General features: G+C 37.8%; 1 protein-coding gene and 1 long non-coding RNA gene across 2 annotated transcripts in view; one reads left to right on the top strand and one right to left on the bottom strand.

The window, feature by feature from the left end:
• Nucleotides 1-784: 784 nt before the first annotated feature.
• Nucleotides 785-1,058, bottom strand: LOC108363221 (uncharacterized). The gene is made up of 2 exons (XR_001847587.1): nt 970-1,058; nt 785-868 (listed from the first exon to the last, which is right to left on the bottom strand). It is a non-coding gene; the product is annotated as an uncharacterized LOC108363221 (long non-coding RNA).
• A 2,001-nt stretch (nt 1,059-3,059) lies between these two features.
• The window catches only part of LOC108363222 (uncharacterized), a 25,698-nt gene continuing 14,836 nt past the window's right edge, over nt 3,060-13,921 (top strand). Inside the window, exon 1 of the mRNA XM_017616514.1 lies at nt 3,060-6,056. Within this exon, the coding sequence (XP_017472003.1) occupies nt 3,702-6,056 (2,355 nt within the window). The 5' untranslated portion in view covers nt 3,060-3,701. The remainder of the gene's footprint in view (nt 6,057-13,921) is intronic.

Raw genomic sequence — 13,921 nt, 5'->3', positions numbered from 1 at the left:
TTTTTTTTGAAAGCGAAGTAAATGAGCAGAACTTTCTACTCGCACTTTATTATACTCAATTTTAATGAGTTACAAAATTGCAAACAAAAGTTTTTCTCAAACTTCTAATTAAAAAAGTTGTAATTTTAGTGAAACATTTCGGAATTAATTTTTATAGTTTTTAGCACAAAGTTGGAAATTTGGTGTTAAATGGCTTTTGTTGGGAAAAGAGCTTTACTTTTATAAAATAAATAATACACATTAAATAAACTAAGGAAAAATAGCCAAAACTTACTAAAATGTCGAGTCCTAATTTCTATTTAGGTCACTTTATGTATTCCGCGATTCAAATCACAGGCATTCAGATTAGAAAATAGAAATGCAGAAAATTGCGATCATATAACAACATCACATGCCATTTTAATGAGTTGTTAAGGCGTCGAAACACCGAATACGGGACAAATACGGGACATAAAAAGTAATACAGAACATTTGGGGCGTCCCGTATAAAATAAATAAATTACCAGGACAATGGGTCAAAAAAGTGGACTGTCCCGTATAATACAGGACGGATGGTCACCGTAGTCATATCATACAATTGATGATTTTCTCATTCCATATTCATAGGGTTGACTTGAACTGAAAACTGTCCATTAAATTTTTTTGCGTGCGGCTTGATTCATTAGGAATAAATGGCTAATTATATTTTTAATTTAAGGTGTTTTTTGTTCAGTACTTTACTTACCAATCTCCTTTGAAAATTCTACATTCTTGTGTGCTTCTAAACAATTTGTAACGCTTTTTCTATTCAATTGAAATAATTGCGATACAATTCAACTTGCTCCCATTTTTCTGCCAATTTAGCATTTAGCATATATTTAGTGACACACTTTTTTTTTTTAATAGCGTGCAGCGCAAAACGAATGGAAATAATTAAAGTAAATTCATATGGACGATGCAATAATGCCGAATACATATATATCTACTTACTTTCTCTAGTTATCCAACTTTGAGTGGCTCCTTTGACATCGCGCTCTCTAACTGACTAAACACCAAACCAACGGCAAGTTGACTATTTGGTTTGTGGTGTCTCCTTAGCTACCTTCCACTATTCCCCAACGTTCAAAATTTGTAAACAAATTCTAATGTCCTGCAGTGCTTAGCAACTTTAGTGGGAAAGTCAAGTAAAAACAAACCGCATGAACATATGTTAGAATGTGATGAGTGCGCAAGTGACCAATTTCGTGGTGAGTTAACAAAATTGGTGGCCGGAAAGATTTTATGTATGTACGAAAAATACGTTGCGTATTTTGAAACCGGTACTAAAAGAAAACTTGAAATGCTTTACTTGGACTTTACCTATACATTTATTCGGAGTTATTATGAAAATCAGATCATCGATCGAGACCAATGTGGAACCCTCTCTGACACGTCTGTAGCCTCGGTAGCCCGTTAACCCACCCAAACCAAATCTAAATGGAGCTAACTACTTACTGCCTTTATGAGAGTCCGCTTCCCTTAAGTCTATCCCAAAGTCCTATCTATTTTGATCGGTGGATCCACTCCATGGCTTTGCTTAAGTATGTACCTAAAGGAGGAGACTAGCCCTCCATCCAGATCCTGTGATATATAGGTCTGAAAGTATATAATAGCCAAAGCTACTTTATTCTCACTGACGATTTCGTCGATTAAACCGTCTTGCCTATGTGAACTGCGCGCATTTCATATCGCATCGCATATCGTATCGCTCTAATTTGCACCGTACCTTAGGGATTTTTGCAACTGATGACTGTCTCCCCTTTGTTGCAACACCCACAAAAGTGGACGTTCATTAGATGTTTTAGAATGTTTAGACTGCTTTCGGTTTGCACTTATCCCAAAGTTTGGACCACGAAGCCTTCTTTGCCGTTTTTATATCTTCTTTATCATTTTTCATTTTTGTTATTTAATGCCTAGTGGAAATCCAACATAACATGAAAAACCCGACGGTGAAAGAGGCACCGAAGAGTTTTCTTTGGTAATAAATTCTCTGATCGAAGAAATTCCATCGATGTTTCTGAATTCAAGGGGTTAACGGAAACACTCAAATTTATTACGTATCCTGATGTGACTTCGCTTGATAAACTGAACTTGTCTAAATTTGGTTGGTTGAAAAACGAAGATTTTGAAATGCAGATGGTATATTTAGAACAACATTATTTTATCTTGTAACCGATTTGGTAACTCCGGACCACTTTTCCGGGTTAACCTCACAGGTCGAGGAGTCTTTGAGGCCTCTTATAGGGATATGCTTAACTATTTTAAAGGGTGCGGATGTTTGAGTCGAATTACAACTTTGGGGCACGAGTCTCTTCCATTACCTTTTTACAACCTCACTTCCTCGTATATTTCCAGACTTTCATCCACCAAGTCTCTTTTCGGTATTGGTGTATGTCGATCCTCTTACATAGCACCATACTTTTTAGTCTGAGCGCCGAAGCAGCGGCCACGTATTCTTCTAACAAATTGATTGCTTTCAAATTGGTTAACACTTCTAGCGCTTTGTTTAGAATGGTCCTTAAGGGACCTGAAATGCTTTATGCTATTCTTTGGACCTTACTCAGTAGTTTCGGGTAACCTGCCTTTTGAGCAGCTGGCTACCATACATGTATTCCATATATACATATGTGTGCCACACTCACACTGTCCTGAAGGAAGGCACCTCTGAGATTGGAACAACCTCCAACCGTGCGTTGGCTCAAAGTTCATCTTGGTTGCGGACGTCGTTTTTGAGTAAATAAGTCGAACTAATTTTTGTTCCAAGAAAGTTGGTATTTTAAATACAAAAGTATTTAAGTATGCTCATCAATGCCATATAAATACATGCATACATTCATATATTCCACTCAGCTCAGCCTATACATACGTATGTATATTTCTTTGTCATAAAAAGCGTAATAACAAATCCCGTTATGCATGATTTTCCTTACTTTCCTCAATAAACTTATTTACAGCCACGTTGGCAACACTGTCGGTCAGCTGATGTCCAAAGTCATAAACGTTAGTTTAACATTTAACGGTCACTTGGGGCATGCCAATCGTCAGCAACACAACTTACCAGCGATGTTAAAGTACAAAAGTCAATGGCGTAGCGGCGAAACGCACAGTCACGAGTTGCAAGCACACGAGTACGGTCGGAAAATTCTAAAATATCGAAGAGCAGCAGAAAGAAAAGTGCCACAACAAAACCAAAGAATGTAGCAAGGAAGGCAGTGAGAAACAATTTTTATTCAATAAAAAAAGTATTCAATTGAAATCAAAGTGTGCAGGAGTGAGTTTTTTTTTTACATCGCGAGTGGTCAATGCATTCGGCGAGCATTAAGGGGTGAATTGGCCGGATGCAGTAGTGCGTGACGAAGCTTAATTAAAGTGACGCTAGCCAGTGCAGACGAAATAAGTACTACCGGTCGCTATGTGGTTTTTTCTTTTTTTTCGACTAAAAAAAAACTAAGGCAAAAGTCCAAGGATATTATTAAGTGCACTCGTGGAAGTTGAAGACTATATTTATTTGCTTAAAGTGAAATTAAATTGGCAGAGCAAAGAAAATTTACGGAAACAAAAGTGTGGCGCATGTGTAAGTTGTGACGAAATATCCATCGATAGAACTTTTATGTCTCAATAAAGGTCATCTAAAATACGCTTTCTAGCAGAGCTCTCCACTTTTTTGTCTGTGTTTGTGTAATATGTTCTTTCGCCGCATGTTTGCGCGCAAGGACAGCAGTGGCAGCGGCGACAATGCTCCGTACAATTATCATAATGAGGATGTAAACGCTAACGACAACCAAGACGACGACGACGAACGCGATAAAGTTGGTGCTTTAGGAGGTGGCGCAACAGCGCGCGGCAAGCGCCACAGTAACCACAACGGCAATGTGAACGGCACACTCAGCAATGGAACTAGCAGCAGCAGCGAATATGAGTTGCAACGCCGACGTACTTACGGCTCTGCGGCAGCGGCTTCTTCAAGCGCGGCAGCTGCCTCCAAGCACAGTCATTCCGCAAGCACGCTGCACCGCGCTGCAACTTCCGCACCGGCTACGGTCCAGCTGACGCCGCTTTGGGAACACATACTACGCACGCGTACCTTTCCCGACAACGTTTATCCGGGTAAAATATTTGGTGAATTTCTCGAACGTCTACGCGATCCCGAATGGCAAGTGCGTCAGCATGCGCTACGCGTTTTTGTCGATGTATTGGTGGTAATGCGCGCCGAGGCGGATGCGTATATGGATGCGCTGATAGCGCCATTGGTGGAGAATTTAGGACATCAGGCGCCTACCGTGAGGAAAGGCGCGCTGGACTGTCTGCGCGTATATCTCGCCGAGACGGCAATGCCCGAAACGATATTGCTGCAGATACTCGATATCGGGCTGAATCAGAAAATAACCAATGAACCATTTGGTGGACGCTTAACATGCGGTGTTATGCTATCCTTACCAGCGCTGGTTCATTCAACGTTGAACACTAACAAGCGGCATTACACACTGCGCACTGCCATAGATATGCTAGTGCAGAAGATGGGACAGGTGACGCATCAGGAGATCACGCTGAAAGTGCTTTCGAAATTACGTGACCTAGTGGGTGAGGATGAGTTTCGCGATTATATGACTACGAGCGCGTATCGCGAATTCGACTTGTTGTGTAATGTTTACAGCGTAGATGACAAAGCAATTGGTAGTGCGAGCGGACATGGTGGTGGTCATGGTAGGAGCGCGAATGCCAACAGAGGTGCTGGCACTTGGCATATGTTGACAAAGCAGCCGCTGGTAAGCTGCTGGCGCTCATCGGATGAGGAGCAAATGCTCGAGGAGGCGGCTAAAGCGCGAGTTATTATGGAAACTGAAATAAAAATCAATGATGATACGTTAACTATGCGCATTCTCGAGGCAAAGGACGATGATTTCGACACCGAAGTCGATACAGTCTCGAGTCCGCGTAAGTCTGTGGACACATACCCGAATAGTTTGGAGGATGATGTCGTCTGCGGTCGCCTACCAAGCGCAACACATGATGCTGAGCGCGATGAGTTAAGCGCAGTGGTGCGTCTACTAAGCGATTCCGAATTCGATATGGAGGATGACTCCAATGCAGTGGAGCAAAAATCAAACTTGCGGGACCGCCAAGAATATTACAGCGTCGTAACGCCATCGACGCCTTCGCGCACGCCGAAACGTGTAACATTCGGTGGCGAAGTGGTGAAGATGCGTACGCCGGACAGCGACGCTAACACATCAAATAATCGAGGCAATAATGACGCTGCAGCTGAGCTTCAGCACGCACTCTCTGCCAAGCCAACTGGGAATCAAAATGACATTGACGCAGAGTCTTCCCAGCGCACTATTACAACAACAACTACCACAACAACCGAGATAACAATTATTAGCACGCCATCCACGTCCGCCACTAGCAGTCCCCTGCCCGAGGAGACAAACAACAGCAAGACTATGGCATTGAGCGTGGAAATAATCGATGACAACACCAAGCCGCTGCCGGTGTCGTCGCCGGAGGCAGAACGCTTACCAGTGGCGCGTCCAAGAACAGCACAATCACCAGGGCGTGCGCAAATGTCAAGCATTGCCAACGATGGTGGCGGCGCTGCGTCCACAGCAGACGACGCGAGCCCTTTAAGCTCTTCTGCGAATACACACGATTCTCATTCGCCACCCAAGCGACGTGACTCCGTGACAAGCGCCGGCACCGGCGCCAACTTATCACCATTCTCGCCATCATACAAGCGACACAGTATCAGTCCTGTAGATAGCATTATCAGTCCTAAGACACCACACAAACCCATCGAGGTGATGCACAACTTGCAGCGTGATCCCTCGCCAGTGCGTTCGCGCAGCGCACGACGTGCTGAGGTGGTAAGAGAGGGCGCGCAACCTAGTATAGGCGAGAAAATTGACACCTTACTGACGACGCACGCCACACAGACAACACATATGCCACGCGCACAGACGCCCTCACCGCTGCCACCCAAAACGTGGGAGGAATTGGATATTGTCGATTATGATACTTTATTGGATTTACGTTCAGGGGTAAGTGAAAGTGCTTACAAATACATTAAGTTACTATTGACTAAGTAATGCGCATACATACACACATACAGGTATATTAAAGAGGTAAGAGGCAACTTTCAGCATAAAAATATTAATAAATACTTTCGTTTTCTGTTGACTCAATATTCACAGACATTGTGTCTGTACTCGAAGGTTACTCTGCTGCAATTCAATCGATATATCGCACTTGACGTCAGTTTATTGTGCAATAAAATACAATAAATAAAAACCCAATGAATCGCATATGAAAATATGAACTCGTATCAACTGAGGCGCAATTCCATATACATATATGTATGCGGTTCATAGATTTGTCTGCGCCATAAAGTTGCTCGAAAGTTTTTGCAGCGACCGTCACTTTCACTAGAAAATTTTCGAATGCGCCATAGACGTTATACATATACATATAGTATGTGTGTAAAGTCATAAGTGTGTATTTAACTGTATGTGATTGCCGGAACTTCGCTTTAATACAGTTGCACGCACTCATTTTCCTTGTGCGCGTTAAAGTACTGTAGGAAATTGTTGGATAAACAAGTTGCGTTCTATATGTTAAGTTGGGTTAGATTACGGTAGTTTTCCCAGAAAGGCGGGCACACTTGGACAATAAAAATATCGATAACCAAATCGATGACAAACTCGATAGAAATATCCATAACAAAATCGATAAATATGGATAAGAAAATCTATAAATATCGATAACAAATCCGATAAATATCGATAACAAAATCGATAAATATCGATAACAAATCCGATAAATATCGATAACAAAATCAATAAAAATATCTATAGCAAAATCGATAGCGAATATCGATAACAAAATCAATAAATATCCATCAAAAAAGCGATAGATATCGACAACAAAATCGATAAATATCGTTAACAAAATCGATAAATTTCGACAACAAAATCGATAAATATCGAAACAAATTCGATAAATATCGAAAACAAAATCAATAAAAATATCGCTAACAAACCCAAGATCCTCAAATCCTACATCATCACCACAGCTGTGGCAGCAGGCATTGGAAGGTCCTTCTACTAGCATGTCTTACTATTAAGCAGTGGATAAAAGGTGATGAGTGGTAAGTTTCTAAACACGAAAACAATTGTAAAACAAAAAGGCGAAAGATTTAACAAATATATTTTTCCCTTAAGGGCTGTTTCCAGCTCTCAAGAAAAACAAAAAGTCCATATAAAATTGCCGCAAGAAACGGAAAAAAAATATTTCTTTTACCAAATTTTCTTAAATCCGTTTTCAGCTCTCAAGAAAAAAAAGGTTCGTACATTTTTTCTTCAAGAAAATTTATAGCAAAAGCAGAGTGTTTTTTTTTTCAAGCAACAGAAATAATGGAAAATAATTCTTGTGATTTTTTTCTTGAGAGCTCGGTTCTTAGCTTTAAACGAGAATGCCCTGAGAATTTCACCTAAGTTTTTTGCCGTCCATTAATTGCTAAAACTGCTAAGCGCTTTGACGTGGCCATTTTATATTAAAAGTATTTGATTTCCTACTGGTATACTGAAGCGTGCCGAAAAGTATGCAACATGTTTAAGTGCAAGCGGAAAAAAATGTGCAATTTACACAACGGTAATTTAACATCCATATGCATGACCAGTAATAATAATTCCGCAGTGAAGTGCACATACACAAGTAACGAAAAATTGTGAGTACCAAAGTAGTAAGTATGTGTACGTGCATTTTGTGCATAGAATTTGACTAGGCCGATATGACTGCTGGATCAGTCGCAAAAATCCTACAACCACTTTGTTTCTCTCTGTGTGATAAGAAAATGAAAGTAGTAAACAAACTGCTTATCCAAATTCAACAAATTTGGTATCAAATGAAAGAGGACTTAAATAGCTTTTAAACAGAAATAACGAACGAAGCTTACCACTTCTTTTGAGATTTATTAAATAATATTTTTTATTGAAATATTTTTCAATGGCTGTTTTCCGCTGTCTTTCGTCGTTTAAACATTTCAACAATAGCTGGCCAATTTTAACTGTTAAAAAAATTAACTGTTATTTAAGGTGCCTGATTAAAAGCTAAGCTCATAATTCATGGGAATAGCATATATGTATGACACAAACCATAAAAACTCAATAGACACCAAGTTTTTACAAATGAATGTAAACAAATTGCATTGTAAAGGCCGTTCTCTGAAGTAACCTTTAACTTTAAAGCTCACTTTTTATTCAAAGGTTAGATTAAAAATAAACCTATGACTAAAATTTAGCATTTCTATTATCGGTTTTTGACGTATGTAAGTTTTTTTTTAGTTTTTTTCCAATATAAAGTGAGCTTTAAGGTTACAGGTTACTTGAGAAAATGACCCTAAGCATACAAATGCGTATTTAAATAGTACGTGTACATATGTACACTCATACATAAATATGTAAGCACATCATCGAAAACAAAAGGTATAATTACATACATACATGTTATTATACAAGTTATTATTTTATCCGCCACTGCACTCGAAACTGGGTCACTAGGATATAATACATACATATGTACTTACATATACTATGAACAGTGGTGTAGAGTACATATATATTTTACGTTACACCAGATTGTAAGTATGTACATAAGTATGTATTTTAAGTTGTCGAAACTTAATGCATGTTGTGTTAATAAACTACAATATGCATCTGATAAGCAATAAACACTATACATAAGTGTATTAACATACACACCGATTCATATCCGATAACAAAAATTTGCAATTTCTATTCTTGTAAAATGCACATAAGATTTTATGATTACAACATTGGTGTTTATTTATTTGTTTGAAATTTAAAATAAAACAAGTTTGCTTTTAACGTCAGCTACTCACTTGCTTATACGTATTGACAACACATTCATATACATACATACATATGTATATGTATTATTGTGTTATCCGATGCATTTGACCCATTTGCATTTGAGTACGACGCGTTTGAGGTGTTACATAGTAAAGGACATCAACTACCTTGCAATCGCTCATGTTATTTTTATCTTAAGCATACATACATACATATATTTGTGTAGATGTGCATTAGTGTGATCCAAAAATGCATGTGAAAAAGTAAAGTCGGAATTTGTATGCTCTCACACCCCTAGGATTGTTCTTTAACGAAAAAATATACCCCTATTGTTTTATTTTGAAATCAAAAAATATTTAAAGGTTTCTTAAAACGCTCAAAGTTTTCCATGTATTTGATCTGGAAAATATTGACACTTTTGGTAGAAATGGTATAGAATTCTCGAAAATCAACATTTTTCTATAGGAGGACCCTGTTTCTCTTCACACAGATTCCCAGTAATAAAACCCAGTAGGTATTGAAAATGCGCTTTTAATAAATTTTATATTTTTAAGTTAATAAATTTTGCAGGACGAAATTCAATGATGATGAGGTCGTGCGTATATTAGTCCTGAAACAATAATTAAAAAAAAATCAATATTCAAAATTTTCAAGGATATTTAAGAACAAAATTTTTAATGGACATATGCACATGGACATTCGTCCATATGCACGGAAAAATATTTTCTGTTATAATTGTACAGAATTTTCTCTTTTATATGACACTCTTATTGTTAACCTACATTGCGCCGAATTTTTGAAATAATTTTTTGAGATAATCATATTTTCCTTTTAAATAAATCCTGACCTGACCAGAGAAAAACTAAGTATGCAGTTTTACTGTAATTTACCCATAGTTTCGCGAATATATTGTTTCTTTTGTGTGTAAAATTTACTGTCGCACGGTGTATTCAGAGTCCATTATAATTTTCTTTTTTTTTAATTTGCTCCAAAGACATTTCAAGCCAAAATATTTGGTAATTTGTGCCACAATAACTAGCTAGAAATTAATTTTCGCTCTACTCTAACTAAAACTACAATAAAAACAGCAGCACTCGGAAATACTTCACTTGCCAACTTGACCATGTTTGAGATTTTCTTTTTATTGATTTTCTTGCAAAAACAAATGAAAGTCAGAATGCAAATACATGTATTTATGAATGTATGTGTTCTTTTGCCACTGCATTTCTATATATGTATGTATTTTTAAATAACTCAAAACTTAAAGAGTTTTGGAATTTCTACTTATTGTTAGTTAAATTTATAGTCAGCATGTCGCGCCTAAAAGCCATTAATTGCACATTCTCATGGAGGGGTAATGTAAAATCGCGTGCATGGCAAAGAATTAAAATATCATGTATCTAAAGAATTTATAGCAGAGTCACACCGGCAACTTTAAGTGAAGCAATTTGCCAAACTCTTGAAGTTTTACATACGTGCAAATGACAATGCACATTGGTATTTCGATGGTTTTTATTTTTGTACAATTTCGTAAGCGAGAGAAAATATTCGGAAATATTAGGTGAACTGAGCAGGGTTTTTATACAAGGTGGCACATAAAGTGTCATCCGATTTACTTACTTTTGCTGTCTCGCCGAAAATAAATAAAATATGTATGTAGTTGTAGGAGAACGCCTTACTGGCAGCAGGGTTCGGCAGAGCATGGTCCACCAATCCGGGAAGCCCCGAAAACTCCGTTAGTACTAGTATTAAAAGTGACTGTAACTAATATTTGACCACTTCTTTAGAATGCTCATTCGCATAGCCGCACCACTTGCGGTCTCTTTGGCATATAAGTCTACCGGAATAAAGTTTAGTAGGGCAAACAGTAGTTTAGATGGTGTTGTTCTCATCGCACCTGTTATGAGTGCGGACGCAAGCTTTTGGACTTTATTCATTTTTATTAAGTTGACCACTTTCCCAAAGATATTCCACCATACCATTAAATAAAGAATCCTCAATACACACATTGACAGTTCTGATTTGTTCTTCATAGCTTTTAATTGCCATTGTTTTTATAGGTTTCTCATACATATCTGATTGAAGCGCCAATGCTTAGAGAGAAACAGGTTATGCACTGGCAGGAATTGCTTATTTCTCTCTGTGCTTGTGCAGTGCATTGTTGGTTGAAAACGAAACATTACATTGTTGTGTTAAATGAGAAAATGACTTGAAACCAGCTTTACATCGACTTGTGCCTCCGCCTATTGCATGCATACATATTTGCAGTGCAAATTCCCTTTATATACACAGGTATGGTAGGTTTTTGGTGAACCCTTCATAATAGCTAAGTTATTTATTTATTTATTTATTATTTTTAATCAACAAGCAAGATGCTTACAGACTATATGACAAATATATGTATACATAGAATAAGGGAAACCCTTATGACAAGTGCCTTATGAGTAAGTTCTTAAAAGTAAACTTAGAATAAGAAAAATCAAAGTCTAAAGTAGAAGACTAAGCATTAAATTAGGATAGAGTCCTCCTTAAAGGAGCATTTATCCCATAAACAGTTTTAGCAACACCCACAAAAAATAATTCATTATAACGAAGAATACGTGAGGGAACATTGAAACGAATTTTCATAAGGAGGTGCGGGAAATCTATGAGGCCTGCAATTATATCAAAAACAAAGCACATCGACAACAGAGTACGCCTGCACTCTAAGGACATCAGATTTATCTATAAATAACGAGAGCGATAGGATGGAATAAGGTCTACAAATTTCATCAAGCTCAAAACAAAGCTTATAAAAGCCTCCAAGGGTCTCCAAAAAACTTCGACCGAACTAAAGACTAGTACAACAGTTTGAGAGTATAAGTTTTAAGCTGATTAATTCTATTAGCTTTACCCTCGTCTGTCATTTTTCATTTCCCGAAGTTAATGAGGGTATCTAAATTTGACAAAAGATCTTCAGGAACAAAATCATTATCAGAAGAACCTGAAATAAAATTGGAAGAAAAAAATTTGCAAAAAGATTAACAGCTTCGGAGATGGAGTTGGCTAACTTCCCGTAAAACTGGACCGATCCAGCTATATTAGAGCAATTTTTTCTTTGATCTAATATAAGTCCAGAAGAACTTGGGATAACATTTAATATAGCTTTCTACGCAGCGAATATAATTCCTAGACAAAGATTTATTGAGCTGTTAGGCGAAGTTTTGCAGAACCTCTCCCGATGCTCTTCAAAAAAAAATAGTGGCGAACTAGAATATGTTGTTCCTGCTTTTAAAAGCTTTACTGCTCTATTTTCTTTCTTTTATTTAAGTTGGCTTTAATTTACTCAAGTTGAATTGGAAATTATACGCCATAACAAAGTTGTCATAAAAAATTGTGCTTTCTTATCCCTTAACCACTATTAATTTACCATTTTCACCTATGAGTGCGAGACATTAAGTATGAAGGATTAGAAATAAATGAAAAGGAAAATGAAAAAGGAAGCCAGCGGAGCAGCACCAACTACAAACATAATTATAAATTTGAATGTTTAACCTATTTTCGCGCATATTATAAACGCATTGACATGAAAGAAAATCGCTACTGCATGCCACAATGCCATCTGTTAAGCTATCAAGAAAATATAAAATAATACAAAACCACAACAAAGGTAATATCCGGTAGTGCAGACCACAAAGCGAAAATGCGAGATTTTTATGAGACATATTCCCGCAACATTTTTTTCTGTTTTTTTTTTTTACACACTTCTAGACTTCAGAAAAGAAAGAAAAGAAAATGAAGCGAAAATGTGCATTCATGCTGGTGTTTCCCCGCTGCTTTTGTATTACTCATACCCGTCCCATTACAGACGAGTAACATTTGTGTGGGTTTTCCACAACTTGAATAACTCTTTGCGGAGGCTACAAATGGTCTTTAGCACTGGCACTGGCTTTCTTTAGGCCGCGTATATCAACGTCATATCCTGTCCGACATCTGAGCGTCAACGCGACGACTCTCACCGCCACTTCCTTCCGCATTTAGCATATGCGCTACTACACACATACATACATATGGTATTTTTTAGCATACAGCCGGCAATTTAGTAATTTTTTATTGCTCGCTGTTTTCATTTTCTTTTGTATTTATTTATTTTATATTTTTATTCTTACACTGCTCTCTGACCCGAATTTATGCTTTGTTTAGTGGCTATATTACCGGTACGTTTCCCATTCGTATATGGTACTCGAATCGCTGTGCCATTGTGTAACTGTAAATGTATTGCTGCTCCAGCTGCCGGCCGGCCAGTTGGTCACTCTGGCGACTCTGCTGTCGTTTTGACTTTTCAACATCGCGTGCGTTTAGCTGAGTGAACGGCGATGTAGAATGCCGTAGACATATGTACATACAAATATTTACAGCTATTTCATTAATATTTCGTACTCGTTCATATTTTGTTCGTTTTGCATTTTTCTGACGCAAACTAAGTAGAGGCAGTGAATTATTTGCAGTAGTGGCGGATTTTATGCAAAAATTTACAGAAACAAAAAAAAATAAATTAGCGAATATGTTGTTTGTGTCATTTCTAGCGCCAAACCTTATCCATATGCATATTTCTGATATTTTCATTTTTCCGTTGCAATAACACATATCCGTTCTATATGGCGTATACGCAACATCTGGCTGCTTGATGGAGATGGAGAGAGACTGAGAGTTAGGGTGGGAATAGAGGTGCAAGTAATTAGTACACTTCCGTTTCACATCAACGCATACACCTCACTGACTGCAGGTATGGGCATATGCGTGTTATCAATACTACATAAGCTGTTAAATACATCTAAATACATACATACATACAAGCAAAGATATCCATGTACCTATAATAGCACTTCCGGCTATTCAAGTGGCGCGTTACCGGCCTTAAAGCAGCTGACCTCAATAGCTATGTATATAACGGGTGATTTTTTTGAGGTTAGGATTTTCATGCATTAGTATTTGACAGATCACGTGGGATTTCAGACATGGTGTCAAAGAGAAAGATGCTCAGTATGCTTTGACAT

Source organism: Rhagoletis zephyria, unplaced genomic scaffold (genome assembly GCF_001687245.7).
Source record: "Rhagoletis zephyria isolate East Lansing unplaced genomic scaffold, Rhagoletis_zephyria_1.1 Rzeph_scaffold_01220, whole genome shotgun sequence".
NCBI lineage: Eukaryota > Metazoa > Arthropoda > Insecta > Diptera > Tephritidae > Rhagoletis > Rhagoletis zephyria.
Note: the sequence above shows the minus strand (reverse complement) of the source record. Positions and strands in the feature narration are given on the sequence as shown.